The 27192-nt window shown below is 37.3% G+C and overlaps 1 protein-coding gene across 2 annotated transcripts in view; it reads right to left on the bottom strand.

Annotated features, from left to right (window-relative positions):
- Window positions 1–27192, bottom strand: part of GMDS (GDP-mannose 4,6-dehydratase) — a 422539-nt gene that overhangs the window by 289344 nt on the left and 106003 nt on the right. For both annotated transcript variants that reach the window (XM_044424558.1, XM_044424560.1), the window contains exons 5-6: window positions 3258–3450; window positions 2177–2281 (exon numbers count right to left, since the gene is read on the bottom strand). In XM_044424558.1, coding sequence (XP_044280493.1) covers window positions 2177–2281; window positions 3258–3450 — 298 coding nt within the window. The remainder of the gene's footprint in view (window positions 1–2176; window positions 2282–3257; window positions 3451–27192) is intronic.

Genomic DNA, 27192 nt, shown 5'->3' with positions numbered 1-27192 from the left:
AGTAGGCCATGTCCCACATTGTCCACGATAAACCAGAACCGGAGGACAATGTGTGGGAAGGCACATGTGGAAAAAATCCAAGCACCCATTCAGAACTCCACCTACCCGACATATACAGATACATATGGGTGCACCCTGCCATTGTTACTGCTAGCCGGTTCCTGTACAAGTTCTCATTCTGTTACTGCTGTTGCTCAAAAAGAGAACTAAATCAAGAAGAGCAGCTCTGAGTCTGAAATCTAGCTATGCTATTCTGCTGCTAAATGGCTTCATTCTTTACAGATAAGGTCTAGTGTGTGTGTGTGTGTGTGTGTGTAGGGCTGGGGGAGGTGAGCGAGGGAGAAGTTAAATGGGAATCAGTTCAACGCCCTGCTTGCCCCTGCTCACTGGCTCCTGAGAAGTGCCTGAATGACAAAGCATGTATTAAGAACATTTCACAGTTTTCAGGAAGCATGTTATCACAATTTGGCCTTTCACCTCCAATACTAAATACGCTTTTTAGTGTTGATAAAGCTATGGAAACAATGAATAGCTCTTTAGTGACTAAGAGAAAATATTAGTTAGCTCCTTTCCAGAATTACAAAATTTGCAGACAGTTCATATTAACTCTGGGCAAAAGGGCACTACTTTCATCTAAAGTGTTCTGTTGACTGCTTTTGTTTCTGTTCTGGTGGGAGCACAGGAGTATGCATTTTTCCCCGGAGGGTTCTTGTTCATGGGAAAGTGGCATACATGCACATGCGCATACACGCGCGCGCGCGCACACAGAGAGAGAGAGAGAGGGGGGGGAGAGAGAGGGAGAGGGAGAGGGAGAGGGAGAGGGAGAGGGAGAGGGAGAGAGAGAGAGAGAGAGAGAGAGAGAGAGAGAGAGAGAGAGAGACTGAGACTTAAAGCAAAGACAGCAACTTGGAATTACTGGCTCACCATATCCAGTGGGATAATAAATGTTTGAAAGAGAACCATAAGACTGGAAGCTCAGTGGGAAGCAGTCTCAGAGCTGGGTAGAATGTCAAAGAAGCCTTAGAGATCAAAAGCAGTGATGAATATTGAAATTTTTCTTCTTCCCCCAAACCATAACACCCTCTTTAAAGAGGCAGCCTGACCTGAAAATTGCTTCATATGAAATCCAGCTTACTCCCAGTTTTAGAACTATCAGAAAGTATGCAAGAAATGGTCAGGAAATTGCCAAATTTGTTGGCTCAGGTTTTATTGTATCATTTTAATTAATTTGAAAGCAAATGCAACCAATACGTAAAGTAAATTATCTTGTTTCACATGTTAAAACAGTCTCGAAATGCTTCTTTCAATTTAATTAACTCTGAATGCATCAGAATAGACTGCTCTAAAAATAATAATCATATAGCAGAAATACTCTGGCGATTTCATCCTGCTGTCCAGAGATGCTGGTGGGACAATCTAAGAAGCCTATAAAAGAATTTTTTACTCCTGCCATTCTGAAATGGCAAAAGATGAATGGCAGCAGAAAGATACTTAGATGCAGTTCAGTAGAAGTGAGAAAGGAATAGAAAGTGAAGGCAGCTTCATTTTAACCATTTTATATCCCTCTCTAAAGCATGGTCTACAGTAACGAATGTTTTACATTGTATCTCTTTTCTATTGTTTCCCCACTCATCCCCAGGGCTATTAAAAATTAAAGGAGTGGTGGATGGTAGTATGTAAGACTGAAATGCCTTTTTTGTGTGTTCCTCATTCAATATAGATGTCAGTTTGAACCTTGGAATATTTCCTCCCCTGCAAATCAATGAACTCTGAGCTTTTAAACACTTTGTATGCTGCCATAAAGAGTCTTAACATGAAATCTGTACAAGGTGGGCAAGAAGTGCTGCTATTAACTGTGACTCACTTAACTTAATTAATTGTGACTCACTTTTCACAACCCATTTAATCTTATTATTGTTATTATGTTTAGATGTATTCAACTTTTGATGATTATGGTTTGAAGGACTGTAAAAAGTTATAATAGCATTTTATATTTTTCTGTTGTTAAGAGGCTTAGCTCTGAAAGTTGAAATAAAATACCAAAATATAATTGTTTTTCTATATACAGTGTTTTGAACTGTATATAAAACAAATGTTAATTTTAATTTTAATTTTTCATTATGTAATTATAAATCCATACCTGTTCAAAAGTAATTAAAACCTTCATATATCTTACCTCTCCTGGGACTCTCATGGTTGAAGAGAATACCATTCACAGCAAAGAGATTATAGGCCTCCCTGAAGTTCACCACAATCCAAAATGCATATAGTTTGGCTGCCCCTGTAACAATAATCCTAACATGTTTATCGAACTTTTACAAAAGCAAGGGTGTCTATCCAGTCACACACACATGCATAATCATTATCAAGAAAGAAAACCTTCCAAGAAACTCATTACTATTGGATCACTGAACTTCTGATATTCCATTTCACTGTTTCAGCAATATCAGCAAAACACAAAGACATAAAACGAAATTACAGCAGTGCTCAGCAGCAAATGTTAGAGAAGTTTCTCTCACAGACTTGGTATACTTTATATTCAAGCATGTTCTTAAAAAAACAACACAGAAGTAGCACTGTGAAATGCACCACTGGAGTGACCTTTGACCAAAAGGAGATTTGGAAGGACAGAAAAAAAAATTGCAACCTTAATTTAGCACTAAACTATTGCATACAGTCAAGTAAATCCATGTTTATTAAAAAAGATACTTTTTAATTTAGTCAAAGAAATAGAAAATCAGTTAAAAAGAAGAGGGCAAATACCATTAAGGGATAAGTTCCTTATTCTGGATATGAATAAGCAAGCTACTGAACAGAGATACTGGCTTACATTCATAAAACAATGACACCAGGTTATCTTTACATAGTAATATTTGTACTACATAAGAAATGCAGTCACTGTGATTTCCATATAAAAAAGAATTACCCAAAGAAAAGGTTAGCACAATGTCATCAAGAAAAGATATATGGTCTTTTCTGCCATTAATGGAAAGCACAGATACTAAATTTGAGGGCTCGAAAAAAAGTACAATGGAATGAAAAAATTTCTGTGCAAAATCTAACAAGCCAACCCTGTAAACTGCTGCTTCAACAAATAAGTACAATTGGATCCAGTCTGAAAAAGCTTGAGAACACACACCCACTGGCCTCACATAGGATGCTATTACACCTCTGCTAGCCCAAGTCATTTTGTTTTCAAGGCAATCAAGCATACACAGAATCAGGATGCAATATGTGGTCAAGCCTACTATGCTTACCATATGGTGACCTGGGATAAAAAGGCGTGGTCTCCTTTTGGGGAATTTCCTGCACTTTCCCATAAAGTTCACTGGTTGAGGCTTGGTAGAACTTAACACAATTTATGAGACCACATGTCTTGATAGCATCTAGCAACCGTAAAGTACCAATTCCGTCAACATCAGCTGTGTATTCTGCTAAATCAAAAGATATCTGAGAAAAAAGAACACAAAGAAAGAGGACAAACTGAAGTACTTTGCAAGTGTAACATCATCCAAACCATTGCATTTAAGCTTTTAAACATGCTCCTTAGTAAACTGAATAAAGTATTATTGACTGTCATATTATTCCACTTTTTAAAATAAAACTGATGTATATGTGTGCAGGTTCCATTGGGGAAATGTGAAGGCATTTCTCAAATATTTTGTTCTGCCCTATTTCCTGAGCAGAAGTTGAATGAAAGTGTGGTGTCATGCCTTGCTTTTATATCCAATATATAGGATGTTATTCATTATGAACTGGACTGAAATCAGTAAACTTCTTTTTGTGAGGGTTTCAGGTTAATTAAGGACACAAACCACAAAAACAAAGACACACGAAAAAGTGTGTTTTGCTTGCTAAATTGCCAACACAATCAAAACACCTTGTCTTTCATACTTCCATTGATAAACTGAGTAAATCTGTTTAAGAAAATAACTTTGCTACTTTAGATTAACAAGTTTGAATATGTACTTCCCAGCCTTAACATATGCCACTTTTGTGCCAATCATATGAATTACTCTAAAGTTGCCACAGCTTTTTCAGTGGCTAGGCTTTTGTTGTAAGGCAGACAACACTGTTGGAGCTGCATGTCTAACCACATGGAGGTTTACTTGCTATGTTTCTGCCTGTTCCTCAACTTTTATGGCACTGGAGCTAAGTGAAAATGGAAGCTTCACTTCAAATTTTAATTTTCCATAAAGCTACACATAAGGCTTCACATCATTGTAACCAGCTGGGGAAGGAGCTGATCATGTGTGAAATCTTCCAAGGGCAGAAGATTAAACTTTACAAAAGGAATTGTTTAAAATAATTCTACTGCAATATGTAGAAGAGAGGACAGAGCCACATATGGCTGGAGACCCTTAAGCAAATGGGGATTTGTGGAACCTGGATTCCTGAGAAATTGCTTTTATTAAAAATACACATTCTTCAATGGCTGTAGAAAAAAACACTAGGGCAAAATGTGAAGCCATTCTCTGTTCACTGATGGGGAGCCATACAGGTCATCAGATGGGGCTCCGCAGCTGAGCAGAAGACGTCATGCTTGCATGTATGAGATCCCAAGGAGTGATCTGCCTAACTCTGCCTCCTACATATGGAGCTGAGGATTTCTTTTTTAAACGTTAGAACACAAAATGTCTGAATTACAAAAACTATCTAATGGCTTCATTACACCAACTCAAATAGTACTGGTGAAGCTCCACCAAATCTTTCTGTTGCTTATGCAGTTGTATCACACACCACACAAGTGTAAGTTGCAAGCATGATGCGCAATAGGTTGTGCAAGTATAATGCACAGTAGGCTAAGTGCACTTCTGCAAACAACATTAGTTGGATTCATTTCTTGTATATGGTTTGGAACTTCCACTACTGCAGCATCTTTCATGATAATGTAATGACATAGTTGGGCAACGTCCCTGGTAACGTCCCTGGTGTGTGTGTTTGTTTGTGTATTTGTTTATTTATTTAGAAGGCTTCTATGCCACCCCATTCGCCGAAGCCTCGGGGCGGCTCATAATAATAAATAAATAAGGACAGTATAAAACAATATGAGTCGACCTGGCCCGAAAAATAAAATAGATGAATAATATTAACAATTAAAATAGCGTTTGAATAAAAAGGTCTTCGCCTGGCGCCGAAAAACAAATAACGACGGCGCCAGGCGGACCTCTCTGGGGAGCGCATTCCATAGATTGGGCGCCAACGCAGAGAAAGCCCTCCTCCGGGTACTCACCCTCCTAATATCCTTCACAGAGGGTTCCCGGAGAAGGGCCTCTCCCGCTGATCTCAAGGGGCAGGCGGGCATATATGGATGTAGGCGCTCCTTCAGGTAACCAGGACCCAAGCCGATAAGGGCTTTATAGGTCATAATCAACACCCTGAATTGGGCCCAGACTTCAATGGGGAGCCAGTGAAGCTGATGGAGAACTGGAGTCATGTGAACATAACGCCCAGTCCCCATCAGCAGCCTGGCAGCTCTATTTTGAACCAATTAATAATAAATAATAATAAATAGTTTTTATATATTTCATTTATTTATTCTATTTATATTCAGACTTTTTTCCTTCCAAGGAAATCAAGGCAGCTTAGATAATTCTCGTTCTCTCAAGCTTATCACACAACAACCCTGTGAGTAGGTTAGACTGAGTCTGTGACTGGTCCAGAGTCCCCCAGTGACCTCTATGGCTGAGTGAGGATTAAAACCCAGATCACCTGAGTCCCATTCCAACAGTGTTAACCACTACACTACTCTTGCATTACACCTATATACACTGTATGGCAGAGTTCTTGATGAAACCAAGGTGTCAGATTCCATAACTAAGGGCATATATGGGCATATATATTCTGCTGAATGATGAGTCTAAATATCATTCAGCAGAATAAGGACAGCATATATTTGTAGTTCTCAAATTTTTTTTTTTTTGGGTGGCATCAGTATTTTTCTGTATACCTGTGCTAGAGGAAGGCCTATGCAAGAAACCCCAAACCATTGTGCATGGCTAGTCCCATTTGGATGCCGTATTGCTCGGCATGAGGCTATCCATTTTAGGAAAACAATATATGTAGGCTGAAAGTGCTTGCTCATTAAGACCAGGTGCCTGTGGCATAAAACTAATGCTTAAGTATGGTTTAACTTAACAAAAAATGCTCACTGTACTTACCTGAATGCTAATTCTAAGATATTTCCAGTATCCCTCATATATCAGAAAAGTCAACCCAATAGCAATAAATGACATATCTGCCTATCCAGATTCACAGCAATATTATAGTCACAGAGGCCATAGTAGGTAAAGGGTCACAGCCCGTTTTTCCAAAACTTTCTGTAATATCAGAACATACCAGAAAATGACACTTGTGAGGATGCGAGTTCAAATGTAAGACCATTAGATGCTAGTCACAGACTCTGGTGGGAATATATTCTCCTCATATGAGAGCTTATGTTCTAATATCGAAGCTGAACTAGTTCAGGCATATACCATGTTTCTGAGTCATTAGCTATTCTGTGTGCTTTCACTGATAACTCATGCTCTTCTCAAAGAAAAGTTTTTTTATAAAGGAATGTTCAAGAAATTAAAACAGCAGCAGACCAGAAAGGAGAAAACAAGGAAAAGCAGAAAGAGTCTATCAGAATGTAAGATCTCAGAATGCCTATAAACTTTAGTCACAATACTGCATTAATGCTTATTCAGAACTAAGTACTGCTGTATTCAATAGATCTTGCTTCTTAGACATTACACTGACAATTACAGCTTCAGTTTTCTTATCTTCCTCTGCATTTATTAATTTGATGGGACTGACTCATCAAATTGGGCTTATATAGGGCAAGTTTTACAACAAATTGTTTAGAGTTTTAAATTACAGATATTTTAATAGCAGTGTTAATCCTTTTGAAAAATATTAAAAAATCTATTTACTTGCTTTACCATGATCATCCCTTGTCCCCCAAAAAAGTCTGCAATGAAGCCAGAAAAGGATTTACAGTTTGAAATGTTGCAGTGCCAATGATTAGTGACACTGTAATGGTCTGAAAGTTTTCTTACACAGTGAAATCCAGCTGTGCTAAATGCTTTAAACATCTTTTTTTTTCAGCCCAAAAGAGGAGGCTTGCAGTCACTAGAGAAGTTTAGCAAGGGAGTTGTAAAAGGATAGCTAATTCATTTTACTTTATAGGACCCATGGGAATCAATGACAATGAATAACATGTGGGAGGGAAAAGGTGTTTCTGAATTTTTTTTCTTTTGACCTTTTATTATTAATTTTTACATGCATTACTTAAAAATATGTGCCATAAATGACATAAATATTGCATATTAAAAGTCAAACAATACTTTTTATTAGACCTTTTCCAACATAGCTTTACATATATGATGCACCACGGTGGCCACATTTTCAGAAGGCTGAGAGTCTCTCAAGTAAAGAACTGGCTCAAAGAAAACTTCCATTCTGTTCTCTTTCTATGCAAAAACAACACTTTTGTGAAGATAACCAGCAACCTCTCAACATATTATGCATTTAAACCAAATTATAAGTCTAAAAGACTGCAGAATTGGTTGGTGAAATGAAGTAGATTATCAATGAAGCAGAAATTAATATGAACAAAGCACAACATTTTAAGGGAGATAGGCCATTTGTTAAATTAGCTGGATCTGTCCTTTATCAATTTCTTTTATTTACTAATCATAATTCATTGAATGATTAATCCATTTCCTTTTTTGTCTTTGCAGTTCTTCAAGACTACTTTCAAACTTAATAATATGCACATGTGGAAAATGCTTGAATGGGAAACTGTGCACCACATACCTAATCAGTCATATATAACAAACATGTAATTAACTGTGAACATGTATGATGAACGCATGTGTGTCATACTTCATCATACTTTATGCAATATAATCATATTTATGAGATATAAGATTGGAGTAATATAATTCCAGAATAGCAACTAAATTTCTCTGTTGCAGCAGAAACAGCAAATCTCTTGTAGACTAACAAGTTTCTGTGGCATACATTTTTGTGGTTTAGTGGCAACTTAATAAGTCATCCTTAGTTGGCAGACTTATTTTTGCTCAACATAGATATACTGATCTTTAAAAAAATGGAGTCAAATGACCAAAAAAGAGAGATCTATTTATATATACAGTAACACGAGGTGGCCCAAATCCATTACTCACAATCCACCAGTTCTAACCTCATCATGCTAGCAGGAATAATCTAATGATCTGTCTCATTCCAGAAGCAGGAGTTTCTTCTAATTCCTTGAAGTGTGCTAGCAGGTGCTATGTTACCATTGCATTAATTGTCTTTCCCTCTAGATCAGTGGCAGTACTGGATGTTATTCAAAAACAACTGAAACCAGCAGGAATGGCCACAATAATTTTAGCTTTACTATATTAATTAACCCTGTATAGGCCACATGTTGCCTGCATGTGGCTCCCGCCCTCCACTCTCTACTCAGGGGGACTCAAGTCAAGCGACTTGCTCCCAAGTCGGACTCAAGTCACATCAGCAACTCAACTCAGACTAAGCTTGGCAGCAACGAGTGAGCGACTCAACTCAAGATTGCTTTTGTTTTTACAACTGAGTCACTTTTTGGTGCAAAGGAAGCAGTGGCAAGGAGAGACAAGGGGTGGGGGCAGGGGCAGGGGGTTGTGATACCAGTAGTCTCCTGGTTACACACTTACAAACATACAGACTGTCATAAACCTTATATGAGTATCTCTGCGAAAAGCCATGACTATCTCCAAGGAACTATGCAACGTGTTGGGGACACATAATCAGTAGCCATGTAGTTCTCTACAAATATCCACAGCATTTTGTAGAGATAGAGATGCCCTAGAGATATTCACGGCTTTTCTTTCCACAGCTTTGGCTCGAGCGTACCCAAGCCACTGTGTTTTGGGGCATATGTAAGATGAAGCAGAACCATGGCAAAGCAGTTTGTGAGAAGGGCAGATGCAGAGGTGCCCTGATAACTGCACCCTACTTCTTTGTTGTAGTTGATTTAAAGCTTGAAAACCTGTTTTCCTTCATAACTTCTCAACCCGTTAAACCTAACGTTAACTGATGATGATGAACAAGAAAATGAACAAGCAACAAGTACATAAGAAAATGAACAAGTACATAAAGTACTTTAAAGAGTGCAAAATGCTTCATATGCATGATCTTGCTATATTCTATGCAAGAATGATAGTAAGCTAGCTTAACTCTATAAGACACTGATTTGAAAGAATGTTCTAAACTGTTTTAAGTACTATTTTTCTTTTTCACAATACTGTATACACACACGCATACATACATACAGATTCTCTCTCTCTTCAGTACCTGTAGCTACTTTATTATTATGGCATTATCTTTATTACAATGCTGCATTGTGTTTAAGATGGTTTAGTGAATATGAAAATGATTCTTAAGTGTTTTATATGCATGGAAGAGTAAAATATATAAATATACTAAAACAAACATTTGGCTTATTCATGTGATCCAACTTATATACAAATTTGAGTTAAGGACATTCGCAGGAACAGAACTCATCCATAACCTAGGGATTACCTGTATAGGCATCCTTATAGGAAGGCAGCCTTGCTGTCCTTGGAAGGAAGCGCAACAGTGCTTCCACTGCCTACTGCCTCTGCCCTGTTCCTGCCCGTTTCCAGGGAGAAAAGCGCCAGGCTGGGGGCCAATCATGTCAAGAAAATAGTTTTCCTAAACTGCGATCTTGATAAAGTCAAATAACAGCAGAGCTTTGTTCAAACTAGTGAAAGACTTCAATGCATCACTGAGAGAAGTGCAGATGGGAACATGGGGGGGGGGTTACAACTCTCCCAGCCCTCACACACTCCCACCACATCCCTTTTTTCTGTTAAAGTTGGCTCTTGAGACTTGAGATGAGACTTGAGGTTTGACTCTAAAATTTCTTGCAATTACTTGAGACTCCATTTGGACTTGAAAATAAAGGCTTGAGACTTGACTCAAGGCTTAAAGTAAAGGACTTGAACAAATCACTGGTAAACACTGTGCTCAAATGTAGTTTATTTGCAAGCTAAATTCAGACCTTTGGTCCTCTGTAGCTGCAATGGATTGACAAAAGGGTTGAATTAAGCTTGCAAATGTGCTAAATGTACTCACTGTAGAGTTACTAAGCCATATGCCTCCGAACTTTGGTGGCAAACCTGAGATTTAAGGGGGGCTTCCATGCTATAGCCCACAAACTGTAGCCCATGTAGGGGTCTGTGGGTTAAAATGGACACAAGATCTCTGAAAGTTGCCCAATCCTGCTATAGGAGAGCAGAAAACTGTTGCTGTAATTGAGATTCAGCTACTTAAAATCAAACTTTCAATTAATTTAATTAATACTCTTATTCTACACATAAATAAAAATAAAATCAATTTTGATGGCAGTGGGTGATGTTGTGAAGACCTTGGATATCTGCATAATAAGCAGACCCAAGCCAAATATTCAATATTTTCACTTCATAAAATTTTAATTATCTCGTTTTAGTTATTTGCAAATGTTAAGATGCATGCACATTTCATTCATGCGATTAACTGACTGCTGTTGTTCCCTTTTTCTGTTTAGATCAGATCAGAAATTTTTGTCCGTGTTTGCTCAAAGTATATAATTTAGAAGCAATTGAAGAAACTTTAGCTAACATATGCAGAAGTAAAATGCTCTGAAATGCTTTAAATACACACTCATTCAGGAAGGAAGGAAGCCAGCCAGCCCACAAACCTACATAATTACTCATGAATCTCTTTTACCTATTTTCTCACATAGGTCCTGTTTGCTTACTCTTTACAAGCAAGAAATCTTTTGCCTGCCTCTTCAGTGGCAGCATCATTATTTAATTTCCCTATCCTTACCAATATGCTGGTTTGAAAAAGAAACTAGTGAACCTACACTTAAGTATACATGCTACAGCCCATTTATGTGATACTTTCCTCCCTGCATTAAAAGGCAAAAGGAAAGCCTATGTACATATTTGATTCCAGAAACTAGTGAGTGGGCAAACTCTATTTTCAGAGGTTTACTATAGAGTCTTGCTATAGTTTTCTTTTAAATATAGCTGTGGTCTTTCTGAACATTCAATCAATCTTACAACATTGTATTCCTTAAGATAATGTTTCATGGTAAACAAACTAACCATGACTTTACTGGTTATCACTTGAAAATAATGACATGTTCATATACTTTATGGGCCTTCCATAGCTGCACTGCTCTAGCGTCAATGATAATGGCACCTTCACTATGGCTGCAACTGCACCTAACAGTAAACCACAGTTTGTGTGATAAAACCATTATTTTATCATGATGAGACTGACCAAGACTGAGCATTGCCCTTATGAACTCCTGGTCTCCACTAGCACAGCCACACAGCAGAAAGCTTTCACTTCAGTTTTTAATTGCTGCAACTTGTTATGTCTGAACCCAAACAAACAGTGTTTAATCTTAACTATGCTTTACTGAACTAAACTCAAGTTTAAAACGTGGGTTATGACACTATCTTGTTTCAATAACACAGGGAGTTAGATCCTGAATGGCAGTACAAGAATGTAAGGACCATTTCCATTGGTGAAGAACTGAGATCCAACACAGCCTTTCCATAGCAGAGAGTAGGGTGCTAATTCTTCATATCACTGCATTTTCATACCATTCAGTGATACCTTCATATCACTGCATTTTCCAGGCCCCACACACAGTGTCTGGAATACACTGCCCCTGCAGAGCATATTTCAGAGCATACTAGAGATGTATAGGGGGAGAAAGGGATCAGAAAAAAATGACTTAGCCCTTCTGCCCAAATGATCATTCAGTGTGTGGAGCAGGACTCCACACAACTCTCATCCAACCATAATTAATAGTAACTAGAATTTAGTGTTTGGACATAATACTAAAGTATAATTAAAAACAGAAGCTTCTTGTGTCCACCTTGCACCCACGCCGGAAAAGAGAAGAGAGGAGGACAGGAAGAGAGGGTGAGTCCACATGTTCAAAGCCTATAATGATAAACCATAGTTCATTATGTTAGAACACAGTTAATGTCCAAATGTCATTGTTATGTTAGACCACAGTTGATGTCATTTTTGTGCACAGTTCCCCATTTTTAAAAAAGTGGGGGAGGGAGATCATACAAATCACCATTTAGACTATACACATAAAAAGAACATATTTCCTCACAGGAGCCCATTCCCACAGTCCATTCCAGTAGGTGTGTGAACAAGCCTGAACACTTAGGAGATTATTTAACATTCTCAACCATGCTACTTGTTAATTCAACCATGGCCATACACAGATCTGGGTACTATAAATGCATCTGATCTTTCTGAAATTACAATAAAAGGGTTGGAACTTTTAGATATTTACATTTTTAATTGGCACAGGCACAGTCAGAGGAAATATTTGTTCACGTATTAATTTCCTGCAACATCTGCACTATTTTAGCACCATGAAACCACACATGGGAAACCATGCTATAGGAACCTTGCAATAGAAACAGTCCTTAAGGAGCCTTTAAAAAAATCCACTAAGAGAAGCAGAAGTACCCAATTCCACCATTGGTTATATATCTGCCTTCCTTTTAAAACTAATTGGTGTAAGGTAGCATGTGTCTTATCAATAACTGCTACTGGGTAACAATAGAAAAAAGGTGGGGGAGGTTAGAACTTTTCATTTTCCATTGCTGAATTTAAATATTCTGTGGTTACACTCTTGGTAAGTGATTAAAATGCAGTCAGATTTTCCTATCAGCACCATGACTGCAAAGTAAAATAAGAATGTTTTGAAGTTAAGAAAATCACCTGTACAAGAACTTTTATAATATTTGATGTGTAATGTAAGTATCTTTAATAATTTTAGCATTATTCTTGAATCATATTTCCTGACTTTTGTCTTTAAGTCTAGCAACCAATCTCTTCATGGAGCTTCTGTTTTGCAGTAATGTAATATAAATGACTAGAGATGTTGAGAAAGTTTCCCCACATACCCACATAAAACATAGGTTTTCTGTTTTGAGTATGGATACATCAAAGCATCAATAATTAAAGCATGTTATTTATTAGATTTATATTCCGACTCAAAGCTTCTTACATAATTTTCATCTTCTGCCCTCAATATTACCCTAATAACAACAACCCTGTGAGGTAGGTTAGGCTAGGAGTGTGACTGGCTCAAAGTCACCCAGCTGACTCCATGCTCCAAAATAGCAAGCAGGCAAGAGAAGATTGGTACACTTGGATACATATTGATGTTTTAGTCACCTTTTGTGGCAAAATGAAAGGAAAACAAGTGTGGAATTTTACTGTGGTTTAGCAAGACCAGTTTAAAACACTATGGAATGTTACATAAAGCATGCATAATTTAGGAGGGGTTTCTGCTCCAATGCAAAGCAAGTGTCTTACATTTTCATAGACACCTATGGAGAAAGTATAATTTTAGGTTGAACCACAGGTACCTACAGCCAAATCATCATTGGCATCTGTTACAGTTAATAGCAGTACTACTTACCTTATACTATTTATTGGCAAATGTTTTCTCTTGCCCTTTAAAATCAATGATCTTATGTGAAACTAAAGGTGTGTACCACAGTGGACTTTCCAACAAATCTAAAACAAATAATAAATCCCAAAGCAGTAAATAAATGTCTAACTGAAGTACACTATAATTTTAATAAAGAGTTGTCTTTGTTGTTCTCCTCTAATGTATCCAATGGGGCTTATTCTATAGGAAGTATTTTAGGATTGAAGCCTTAAATTCACATAACCTAAAGGTTTTAAGACAAAGTTCAGCACACAACATTTTGTCTGTGGTCATCCATTTGGTATTTCAGCCACCAATGAAAACAATTATTATTCTTACACGACGTTCAGAGCAATTAGATAGCAATGCCACTTCTTTACACAAAATAAACCTTAATAAGCAATGCCAGATATTTTCAAAGTATTTAAAAATACTCTTTCTCCGATTTAAATAATACCTATTATTTAAACTCCCATTTAAGTTTTGTTTCCACACAAATTTCTCTCTCTCAGGAGAGAAAGCAGTCTCAACAGTATGCCATTCCATGTACTCAGTTTACAGAACAGTAATGGCATGAGGACACAGTACCTTGTGAGCACCAGCAACAAGGCATCATTTCTTAATCATTTAGTTACAGTCTATCAATAAGATTAAGTCTAATGAAATGTACCCCACACCATACCACACACACACACACACACACACATCGTAGTAGTTTATTTTGCAAATAGATTGCTTCCTTGCAGATTGTGCCTTTTTGTCTAGAAAAACTTAGTGATCTTAACAGGAAAAACAAATACACCTGCTACATACAAGAATTATTAAAACATATAGTCGAAAGCTCAGGTAAGAAACGAATGACATTAAAGGTCCACTTAAGTAAGATACATAGAAACATAGGAACAAAGCGAATCAGAAGGGGTCTCCCAGGCCATCTAGACTGACCTCCGGCACCAGCCGGCTCCATTCACAACATGCCCACCATGTGCATGTCCAGCCTATCCTTGAACACCCTCACCGATGGGGCCTCAACGACCTCTCGTGGAAGCCCATTCCACACCCTTGGGGTCCTAACTGTCTGCAAGAGCTTCCTGCATCTAAATGGAACCTTGGTTCCCTGACTTTGCTCTGTTGGAGCACGTCCTGCCTTCCTCTGCAGGGCAGAACAGGTCTCTACCCATCTCCATGTGACATCCCCTCACATACCTGTATGCCGCCAACATATCCCCTCTGAGTCTCCTCTTCTCCAGGCTGAAGAGACCCAGTTCCCTCAGTCTCGCCTCATACAGCATCCCCTGCAAACCGGCCACCAACCTTGTGGCCCTGCGCTGCACTGATTCCAACCTGGCTATATCCTTTCTGTAGTGAGAGGCCCAAAACTGAGCACAATACTCCAGTAGCGGGCGCACCAGAGTCGTATAGAGTGGTAGTAATACCTCTCTCGATCTAGAAGCCACACTTCTAGATGGATTCTAGATACTGTGCATATTGATACCCTTACTGATACACTTCTAGATACTATGCATATTTAGACAGAACACAGCCATATAACTCCCAGCATGCCCAGCCAGCTATGCTGAACACTAAAATATGAAGTGAACCACCGGATAAGCCTCCAAATTCTTTCATATGGAAAAATCTTACAGTACTTGAAAAAAGCTTAAGTTTAAGGTATGATTCCACACAATGACATAACATGCAGAAAACATGAAGATAACATAGATAACTAGCAATCACATAATAATTAGTACTGTGTTTTCACTGTAAAAGAGAACTGTGCACATGAAAACTTGTACAGAGCTCTACAGTGGAATGGGGATTGTATGAGAGCCATCACAATAATCCAGATGGCAAATTAATCTGAAGCTCTTTTTTATTTCAATAAAATTTATGGCTTACAAAAAGGTGGGTGGGCAGCACTCTGAAAACCTGGCATATGCATTGACCACAGTAAAATATATATACATAATAATTTGGCTATCCAAAAAAAATGGCTACAATATCAGGGAAAATATTTTTTGCCAAGATCAGGCACTTAACATTCTATCTTACACTGCACAGATTCTTAAAGGTCCAAGTACCACAGGAAATAAGTGCTTATCTGCAAAAGCCAGAAAAACAACAAAGGTAAAGGGGTTCTTTTCTATTCTTTTGCTGTCCTACCCCCAACTGTGAAGTGTTTGGTGCTTCCTCTTAGTTCCAGCCATTTCATAGTGCATTTGGCTTTAATCAGGTGGAGGGCAGGAACTCGACATCCTGCAGCCTTGCTCTGATTAGGAGGAGTCAAATTCTACAAATTGGCAGATTTCTTCCTTTACTCTTGCTTATTTGATGAATCATTTGTTTCAAAGTATTTCAAAAGGAACACTTGAAGAGAACCTGGCCCAGCTTGTTACCATTTCAAGTCTATTTATAACTATTCCTCTGACAAGAATGAAGATCATTTTCACCTCCATAAACCAATATTTTGCCAGTCCTCCTAAATTAATGCCACAGACCAATCATTCTGCAGAAAAATTTGCTGACTACTGTAACTGCCAGTCTCTGAGATGTAATAAATTGGAAACAAAAAATGAATGTAAGGCTGCTGCTGCTGCTGTTGTTAAGCTTTGCCCTTGACAGCCTTTCTCAGCTCTTGTAATTAATATAAGGTAGTGCATTTGAAAAGCACTGTACTAGTGCAAAACCAATAATTTTAGAAGAACTTATATGAGTACTGTAAAATTATTTCCAGAAGACTCGTTCATAGGGGTGTTGGCCAAACATATAGCAATCTAGAGATGATCTTTAAAAGAGTGTAGGTTACAGCTTTTGTTTGCAGGAGGCTGAAGCTGAATCTCTAGAATCTTCACTTTATTTCAAGTAGCATGGTCTGTCAGACTTTGAAACTCAGAATATATTTATTTAAAATATTTTACCCCATTGTTTAGCCTAAAAAGTCTCCCAAGGTGGTTTGCAATGATCAGTACTATGAAACTCCATGCCCTCAAGGTTACAGGCTAAAAGACTCAACACACAATGAAGAAAGAATGGGAAGAGGAAAAATGCAAGCTCAGGTACTATCATTTACTGTTGGCTCTTTTAACCATCAGTGGAAATGGAACTAGAATGACAACCATTAGGTTACACTTAATGGAGGATAAAAAGCAGCAGAAGTCAGAAGTCAGAGAATGTTCATTTCTCATCTCTTCTCTCTGTCTGCTCAGCACTCTATTACTATTCTAGACAGTCCTAGGGTACAATCCTACACATATTTAGACAGAAAAAAGCTCTACAACTCCACTTATTCCTTAACCAGCTATGCTGGCTGAAGAATGTTGGAAGCTTAAGAATCTTTTTCTATATTTATTTATTTATTAAAAATTTAACCCGCACCATTAACCATAAGGCTCATGTTATATAGTACAAGGAAGCTTCATCTTCAGGGAGTTCCTTTCTATGTAAACAGAATGATTTTTAATATAAAAGCATCATTTTTAATAATTCCGGATTATTATTTTCATTAATTTTATTTCTATACTGCATAATAGCTGAAGCTCTCTGAGCACTTCACAAAAAACATGCATCACAATATGACAGAATAGAAAATCTCTAACCTTTAAAATTTAACACTATTTAAACAGCTGAAGATTTACAGTAGATATTGAACCTGTTAAAAATAGCTGACAGATGACATATGCCTCATCATATGCCATTAACTGCCTGGGTGGAGAGAAGACTCTTAACCTGATGCCGAAAAGATGAGTGCATTGGTTCTAGTCAGACTGCCTCAGATTGGCACAATGAACTTCTATTTGCACAATCTGCTCCCCTCTGTACAATCCTGTCCTCATTAGGTTCCTTGAGCCTGTAATATTAGAGGAAAGTCTTGCCAAGACGGCCTAAGTTACTGCAAGTCAAATAAGGTACCTCCAAAAGTCAAATGTTCCCTATTCCTTGTGTACAACAATCCAAACTTGAGAAGGTACAAACCATCAGAGACTTATATTTCCCTTTTCTTTTGTATTTTTATTACATCTTCAAAATTGCATTAACATGTATTTTGAACCTTAGCATTTAATTGAAAAAATTGTTATACAAGGCCATAACATACACTAGAAAGTGTACGTTGCATATGTTCGTTAATTTTGGATGTCATACTGACATCTCCAAACCCAACTTTACAAGGTATAAAATCTCTGCAATAAATATCACAATATCATAAAGATACTATCTCTTTTCCTGAGCTACTTTTCAGGCTTTACAACAGGAAAATAATGTATTTTCCCAATTTTGTTTCAGTTTGTATTTTCTTAAATATTTTATGTATGTTACATGGAACAAGACAATCAACTGAATAACATAATTTAGTAGCACAGGACAAAGGTCATTTGGAAGGGATGTGCCTTTAAGAGCTCACAAAGGCCTGCTTTTAACTTCCCTGTTATAAAAGGAAGCATATCTCAGTAAAGGAAGGATGCTCACTTTAAATAAGGAAATGAGTTTGCAGGATGTACACATGCTGCTTTCTATTAAGGATAAGCAACTTCTACTAGAAAAATCAATAGAGTCTTTTTATTTTAGGAAATTAATCCTCTATCTGGCTTACCTGTAGAGAGGCAGAGGAACAAAATATTTAAATAAAACTTATTTCACTAAGATACATTGCATTATTTTAGCAAACACCACTGAGTGAAAATTACCTGCTACATCCTGCTGCATTTAAGAACACTTTTCAAACAACAGACTATGCAAACAATGGCCCTAGAAACCAGAAATAAAAAGTAATATGAGCACAGATTCTGCATGTTGTATTGCCTGTTGTTGAAGATCCGCCACATAATTTGCACTTCAGACAACTTTTTGAAAAATACTGCTTCTTTATTTACTGGATAAAGACCAAAATCCAAGGAACCCAGTAAAAGTGTTTGATCAGTCAGACCAGGTAGGAAATTATCTCCCTTGAAAGGCAGTCTCCTTTTCCAGATGGGAATCTGCTTTTGAAGCTGAGGTGGTGTCAAAAGAAGTTTGTAATTCGAGATTGGGGCCAGCTGTCCAAAGGATATGAGGGAAGCAATGATGATACTATGCTAGTACAAACCCCTTATATGAGTCCAGTTAAGACTTTGGAACTTGGCCATGTGTTTTGTCTGTCAGTGCACAATCCTACGTATGTTTAGACAGAAAAGTTCCTATAAGAGCAGAATCCTATGGAAGTTTAAACAGAAAAATAGGCTAGCTAGAGCATGTTGGAAGTAACAGGCCTTTTTTCTGTCTAAGCTTCCACGGAATTGCACCTTAAGCCACTTTTGGAAAAGACTGGTTGTTTACAGACATTTAGTAAAATCAACCTGCTGTGCAAAGCTTTCAGGTCATACATACATTCATTCATCTCTAGGCCAAGGCAAACTTGTTTAAGAGGCAAAAAAGTTACTCTCAAAAATGTAAATATTGGGTGAAGGATCATTTTTCAAATTTTAGATAATGAATAAAGTTTCATACAACAGAATTTCAACTTCTCAATTCTTTGTAAGAATCAGTAGCACTTATAGTCTTTTCGACAGCAGGTCTGCAATGGTGCATGGAACAGTACAGGGCAAATGTAGTTACAACGGAGTAAAACCTTATGTTAAATCCCTTGAAAAAGCAAATGTTTAAGTTGTCCATCTGTCCAAATCTTGTAATGAAGCCAGTTATTTCTTCATCTGTCCAAAGTTGTGTCCTCTTCCCTGTAAGTCCAGTAAAATTATATGAAAACTAACACTCAAGGAATCTGAATAATTTTAAGACATGGTACTGTTTTAAAAAAAACCCACAACACTTTACATCAGCAAGTCAGCATTTGGTCCAATGACCATATTGTCTGTGTGTGCGTGTATGTGCATATTAAGGCACATAATCTGGTTCCTCAGATCTTGACTGCTGGTTCCAGCTACAAGTGGCAGATCCTCTAAAATGTGGTGGAAATGGGATGATGTGTTTTCCAGTTGCAGCAGGCCCCTTCGTGTTATAGGGCTGCCAGTCAGCTCTATTTCTTACTGTAGCAGCTCCAGCATCCTGAGCAACTGAGCTATGCCTCCCCTATAATGAAAGACATTAACATCTCCTTACATTAAAACTAGGGATGTCCTTCCATGAATCTGGATTGTTTTCTTCTTCCTCTGCACTCTTTCTACTCCACCACTAGTTCTCTTGTTGCTTTGAATGCACAGCTGCATAAGAAGGCATGATCAAATAGAAAATTTTGCCATATAGATCCCATCCCAATAAATACTAATGCTTTTGGTACTATCTTATATATGAATTCTCTAAAATAGTGCCTCTGTGTTCAATGAATCTAACTGCTTCGTAGGTGTGATTTGGTGCTGCAGCTTGAGTCATGCACAAATAATAAAATGCAAATTATTTCTCAGGTACTTGTCATCACAAGGGAGAAGCTGAAATACTGTCTCTTTAAATGGAAAAATAAAATCTATATAAAGCAACAATATTATAAGGTTAGTATTGGAAAAACACATCAATTATTACAAATTATTGAAGCAGTGTGGGCAAAGTGGAATATCTACAGCCCATTATAACTATCAGCAATGCCTTAGCACAGAAATACAGTACTAGAGCTATAATAAAGTATAAAACAGATTTTAAATTGAATGCTACAGATGCAATTATATTACTTGGGAACTTGAAATGTATAGTGATATGATGTGGTAGGAACTGGATTTATTCTGTAGATGTTTTAATACCCGCTCTGAATATATGTACACAGCACAGTTTCTTCTTGGCTTCCATTCAGTTACTTGGGGATATTGTGTTGGAGACTCACACATCAATCAGGGTCACATAAATGTACTAGCTGACTGAACTAGCATGAAAGGTGTACATGCAACTTGACACATGCTCCATGTGTACCAGATCATACCAGCACATCTTTTGAGCTGCCATTGTTTTGAAAATCATGTCAGTTGCATGTTCACTGACATAGGGTTGCTAATAGCATCTTCATACAATCACAGCCACCAGCCGGCAACACCCTGTGGGGTCCAACATCACTGGAACATGGTCACAGTTATTGATGAAACTAGCATAAGGATTTAGTTTGCCAAATGAGCCTTGCTGGATAGATTGGAGGAAAACTAATCTCTCTTACTGAAATCACAAGTATCTGGAATGACTGTGCCATCTTTCCATAAATGGAAGTGGTTATCAGTCTACAGTTCTTCTAACTAAATGTGTTTATATTGAAATAATACAATTTGGAATAGGTAAACTGTAAATTATTACTTTCTTAATGAATAGGTAGAAAACTTCATGGTTTTGTATCTCAACAGTTCCTTAATATGAAATGCACTATATGACAATTCATCTTCTTGCTAATTGCTAAAATCAAATGTTTTAACAACTATCTCATAATAACTAGGGTTGGAATGATTCATCATTTGAACTTTAGTGGCTCAATTAATATTACCTGCTAAATCAAGTACTATTTCCAGACTAACCTGATAAATATAAAAAAGCACTAAGTGAACAAGAGTATACTTAGAATACTTAGCATACAAACGATGATTAATCTGGGAGAAGAGTGGCAGAACTCAAGCATACCTTACAAAAGCTTAAAAAAAAAACACCATTAGGTCTCTTTCTAAGCCATACTGCCTTTCAAATATTTCTGAACTTAGGCCTCGGGGAAGGAAGGAAAATCTCTTCTTGATATGAAGTATTGAAGGAATAGTGCATCTGAACACTACTGAGTGCATTTCTCTCAAGTCTGAGAAAATATAGCCTTCCTACCAATATCTGGGATTAAGAAGCCAGATTCTCATCTGAAAGTATGTAGTTTTTACATAAGAAATTAGTCACTGTTTAAATAATACTTAGAATGTCACATATTTAAGCTTTTCATATATTACCTTAGCACTGTATATGAAATACATATTTTTAGCAGAAATCTCATTTTTCTGAATGAGGAAATTCAATTGATTAAAGCTCAATCAATACTTTTTAAAGGAATGGAAGCTGCTAATACCTACCATACATTAAATTTTTAATTTTGAAGATATTCAGTATGCTTCAATGCAGCCTTTGAAGGGCAAAAACCACTTCAATCCAATATTCTTAGCAAGATATAAGTGCGATAGCGCTTTTTTTCTAGAGCTAGTGTGGTGCTTATTCTGGGACAAATTAAATAAATTGTGCTTCTATGGAGCAAATCTGTAGTCTCTGGAAAGACACCCCAGAGCCACAGGGTAAACTAGATCTTCTCTTCCAAGAGTGGAAAAGAAAATATAACCTCAAGAGGGAGATACAAACTTGGAACCCTCCTCCAAGCCTCTGCGGAGCAATTCTTACATCTCCAACATCAGATCTGTCCACAGAGGATGGTAATTTTTTTCTGCCAAACTATCATAATCACCCTCAAGGTGATTTTTCAGAAGACTTTATGAGTCCATGCTAATTCACATAAAGTCTGATGCAACAAGATGTACAAATACAGAACATGCACTGGACTATTTGACTATGTCTTTAGTAGAAAACATAAGCTTCAGAGCTTACATTGTTTTGCTAGGTGCGCATGAGCCAGTGATTTCAATGAAATGTATTTCCAAATGAGTGGATTTTAGGAAAGTAGCCAAATGTATTAACTTCTAGAATTCAAGTACTTATCTATAAAAATATTAATTATCATTTATAAGATTTGGGCAACTATAGATACCTTTTATGGAAGCAAACGCACAACATCTGCTCTGAATTATTTCAAAAAGTGCTCAATTGAGGCTCAGAAATTAATCACAAAGAATGTTTTTACTCTGAAATTCTTTTTAAATAGAATTATGCAGAAATATATGCCCATGTGTTGCTGGCTTGCGGTTATACCAGACAAGCATATTTTGAATGAAAGACTTTTAAAATTCTCCACCCCCTTCCTTTCCTCTCCCATTTCCCCCCATCCAACCCAGTAGTAACATAAATAGCTACACTAGTGATTATACTAGGAAGATTTAATTCCTTTGAAAAATTTAAAAGTTTTCTTTCGTACAAAGTTTGTCTTGGAAATACTCAGAAATGCTTCTTATCCTGTGATAAGTGGGTGGATAAATCCAAGCATACTCTAAATAGAAGGGAAAGAAAGAGTAAGAACTAAATAGGGAACAGTATATAAGAAATGAAGGTTTCCTTTGTCAAACAAGACCTACATTCATTCTAAAGAAGCACAATCTTTGGCTGTTTTACTAGTTTTCACCACTATAGTCTGCTTATCAAAGCACTTTATCAGTGGCAAAGGGATGTGGGTTAACCACTTCACTCAGCTTTAACTTCCCAGCTAGCAGTCTGTCACCAAACAGCTGTTTTTCAATATGTACACTATGTGCTGCAGAACTAATGCTGAGCTTCTGACAAGACCAGCTTTGTATTATGGAACTTGTTCATTTTGGAGATTGGTTTACTTTAACCCTCAAGGGAAGAGAAGCCAAGCATTACTTGGTGCTTTTAATATTTTAAAGGGGCCTTTCAGCATCACCAAACAACCTATATGTATATAGTGGGTTCAAGAACATTAGTTGTGGATAAACTTCAAAACATGGTACACTCCTCTCTGTGTGTGCTGTATAAATGACTTCTTAATTAGTAAATTATCTGAAGTAAACATAAGAATGAAGTAGCCAAATTATTCTAGATTGTGGGATTACAAGATTATGGTCAATATTTTGTTTGGTAGTCTGTATTAATTAAAATATGGGCTTATTTTTTTTACTGCTATACATTCAAACCTATAGGAATGGATAAGGGTCTTGTAAAATGGTATGTTTTCCCCTATTCAACATTTGGTAAATTGATTATCTGTTTCAATAGTCCCTGTCAGTTATGACAGGTCAAAGAGAGGAGCAAGAGCTTCTGACTAATTTTGCTTGGAAAGGAGAAGTAGAGAGGAGTCCAGCACTCACTACAACCTGGTTGAGCTGTATTACAGCAACAGTTGTGATACAGTTAGGAAGATACTCCCCCAAGCTAAAAAGAGTCTTATGGCTAGAACTGTCTTTCAAGAAATGACTTATCTTCATTTTCTCCCTGTACTTCAGATTTAAGTTTTCATATTTCTATTGCCCCATTCTCTTATTCTGACTTAACATAGAAATATAGAAACAGAGTGAGTCAGAAGGAGCCTCCAGGGCCGCCCAGTCTGACCCCCAGCTCCAACCGGCTCCACTCACGAAATGCCTACCATGTGCATGTCCAGCCTATCTTTGAACACCCTCACTAATGGGGCCTCAACGACCTCCCGTGGAAGCTCATTCCATACCCTCGGGGTCCTAACTGTCAGGAAGTGCTTCCTGGCATCTAAATGGAACCTTGGTTCCCTGAGCTTCGCTCTGTTGGAGCACGTCCTGCCTTCCTCTGCAAGGGAGAACAGGTCTCTACCCACCTCTGTGTGACATCCCCTCACTTACCTGTCTGTCGCCAATAGATCCCCTCTGAGTCTCCTCTTCTCCAGGCTGAAGAGACCCAGTTCCCTCAGTCTCACCTCATACGGCATCCCCTGCAAACTGGCCACCAAGCTTGTGGCCCTATGCTGCACTGACTCTAACCTGGCTATATCCCTCTTGTAATGAGGGGCCCAAAACTGAACACAATACTCCAGTTGCGGGTGCACCAGTCATACAGAGTGGTAGTAATACCTCTCTTGATCTAGAAGCCACACTTCTGGCCATGCAACCAAGAGACTTCTTGCTCTTTAAAAGACTGCTTGTTTGTATAGCCCTAAACAAGCTCAGGCAACATCTTCTGCTCAGCTAGGAGCCAGGAAACAGAATCCTCAGAGGCCCTTTTCTGTTTTCCTCCACCAAATGAAATGAAGTAGGTGAGTCCTGCTGACAGGGCCTTTTCAGTAGTGGCATCCAAACTGTGAACTCTCCTTTCCAAAGATGCTCACTTGGCACCTAATCTTGCGGTCCTTTTGATGCCAGGTGAAAACCTTTTATTTTCCCAGGCTTTTCAGTCCTTCCATTGCAATTAGTGCTTTTTGAGAATTTTGCACTGCTGCTGGCTTTTGTCCTGGTTCTTACTGTAGTTTTATTCTGTTTTAAACAAATTATTCTCAGTTCTTGTTATGCTACTGTATTTTTGTCAACTGTCCAGAGAGCTCTGACTAATGGATACAGAAAATAAATAAATATGAAGAAAATTACAATTTTTTAAAGGGAATTATTTACACAAATAAAGGAAGAGCAGAAGGATGTGACTGTTTAAATCATCCAGCATTACATATGCTTTATGTATAACAGTCCCTACATTCTCAATAGCTTTCCCCACAGATTCAATTTCCCCTATCAGTCATTCACAATCAGGAAAAGATACTGTATAGCATCTACTCCAGCTCTTCCTGTTTCTCTCTCACTTCTGAGTACTGCTCTCTTCAGCTTCAGTTTTCCTGTCTTCTTCCCACATGTAAACCATTCAGCAGGTGATGCCAATGGCCTGGAACTGTAGTGGGGAGGGCTACCTAACCCTGCTGTCATGGTTTTAAGTTTAGCTTTGCAGTATTTTTTTTTTCTTTTTCTCAAGGTACTGGGACTGCAATATTTTGAAGGATCTCCTTCTCCTTCATGAATCAGCTGATCAAGTGCACCCATCATCAGAGGCCTTGTTCTACGTTCCACTAAACGAACATATTTGGTGGTAATGTAGGACTTGGCAGTTTTGGTAATGGCATACTGCTTGTAGAACCCCTCTGAAGGGAACTAAATGGGCCAGCTGAAACAATTTTGTTCCATTGGGTTCTTAGATTGCAATGCCTCCCCTGTACTTTCAATGCTCATAAGTCCCCAGACTTGAAGGTTTATGAGTAAACAGTGCAGATTTAGAGGAGTGACAGAGGAGTCTTCATCTCTGTGCTTCTCCCACTTTGCGTTTTAGCTAGATGGCCATTTTCGGTTTTCCAGCTGGAATTTTTATGAGAGGGAATGAAGGAAGCTGGAGTGCTTTATTCTGGTGGTGCAAGTCTCCTCAGTTGAAGGGCCACAGGATCATTCTCTTAGGGCACAGTTCTATGAAAGCTTCAACAGGAAACTGGGAGTTGTAGGCCTTTTTGCTGTTTGAACTTGATTGGATTATACCTTTAATGCCTTACTTTCACATAGCTGCTGCTTCGTATGTTTTATTCTAGTTCTCAATGTTTTCTTTATATTTGTTATTGTTGTGAAACACCTTTTGAAAGTCAGAAGACAATAAATAAATATTACAAATAAATGAAAGCAAATTTAGTAAATTCTTTTAATGATTAAAGATTGCAACTATTCAAAATAAAGTCTACATGAACTCATTCATTTCAGAATAGTAATGACTGATACATTACAGCACAATATACTGTAAGCAATATACTATTGATCAGAATAATCTTTGAAGAATTCAAGGTCACTTGTGAATAGTGTATTTTCCCAGGGGAATTTTCTTACTCTTTTATTTTTGAAGAAGCAAATTCTGTATTTTATCATGAACAAATATGGATGTATAATTTGGCCTATTTTTTCTACAGATGTCAGGAATAAATATAGAATTTTGTTTTCCAGAATGAGCATATGAACAAGTTTTATAAAAATTAACTTCTTCAGTAATTAATAACTTGGATATCATCGGAGGGAGGAGTTTGCCAGCTTGAAAGATGGCTACTTAAGAATAGAGCTCCTGTCTTGATGAAATGTTTGTTGAGGCCTGCTTACACTTATGTCGGGTATGCCAAGATTTTGATACTACCTAAACTTTATGTAGAGTATACTGATAATTATTAATATGAATTAGCAAGATAAGAGGGGCAAAGACTGTTGAAATGAGGATCTGAAAAGTGCAACTAATGGACTTAGATTTCTTCATGGGTGTTACTGAAACTTTTTGGAGTAGCGAGATAGCAGAAGACTGCAAACAATAATATTATATGAAAAGTGTCTTTAAGATAAGAATGTGAATGGATAAGAATTAATTACTTTTGAAGGAAAATCAGCAGAAAGCCCCTCTTTATTGTTCTTTATTACTCTACCTATATTACTTAAGGAGGCATTGGGCATAAGTGGATTTTTTTTCTATTTCTCTATTATACATTAGTTTCAGGCCAAGTATTAATAGCTTATATATCAACTTTATTGGAAAAATTGAAAAGATACTAGTTATCTGAACTAGATAAAAATGGCATTTTCCACAATAATTCCCTTCTGTTTTTGGAACGACTCTTCTTGAAGTAGAAATCCATTTAGTGGATAAGGAGTATTACCACCTCTTTGCATACTTTTGGCTTTCCTCTTCCTGCTTTCTTGATCTGATCAGTGGCTAAAATATGGCTGCTAGTTGAAATTAATAATTTGGATTTGTTAGAAATGAAAACAGAGATAATTTTGACAATACAGTTAAAGTTATTATTTAAACATCATTTCAATTGTTAAAACATATGATCTGGCCAGGGCAACTTCTTCCTTCTCTTTCTCCTCCTATATTTTTATTTTATACTGATAATTTTAATTTTATATTTGTAAATCAATGTATTTTTTGTATTTTTGTATTTAATGGTAATTTATTATGTACTATTGTATTTCAATGTATTTTATCATGTTGTAAGCCGCCCCGAGGTTTCAGCAAGGGGCGGCATAGAAATGTAATAATAATAATAATAATAATAATAATAATAATAATAATAATAATAATAAAAATAATACATT

The sequence above is a fragment of the Varanus komodoensis genome, unplaced genomic scaffold (genome assembly GCF_004798865.1).
Source record: "Varanus komodoensis strain SLA01 unplaced genomic scaffold, ASM479886v1 scaffold14_3, whole genome shotgun sequence".
In the NCBI taxonomy this organism is placed as follows: domain Eukaryota; kingdom Metazoa; phylum Chordata; class Lepidosauria; order Squamata; family Varanidae; genus Varanus; species Varanus komodoensis.
The sequence above is the reverse complement of the archived record's forward strand: the minus strand, read 5'-3'. Positions and strand labels throughout refer to the sequence as shown.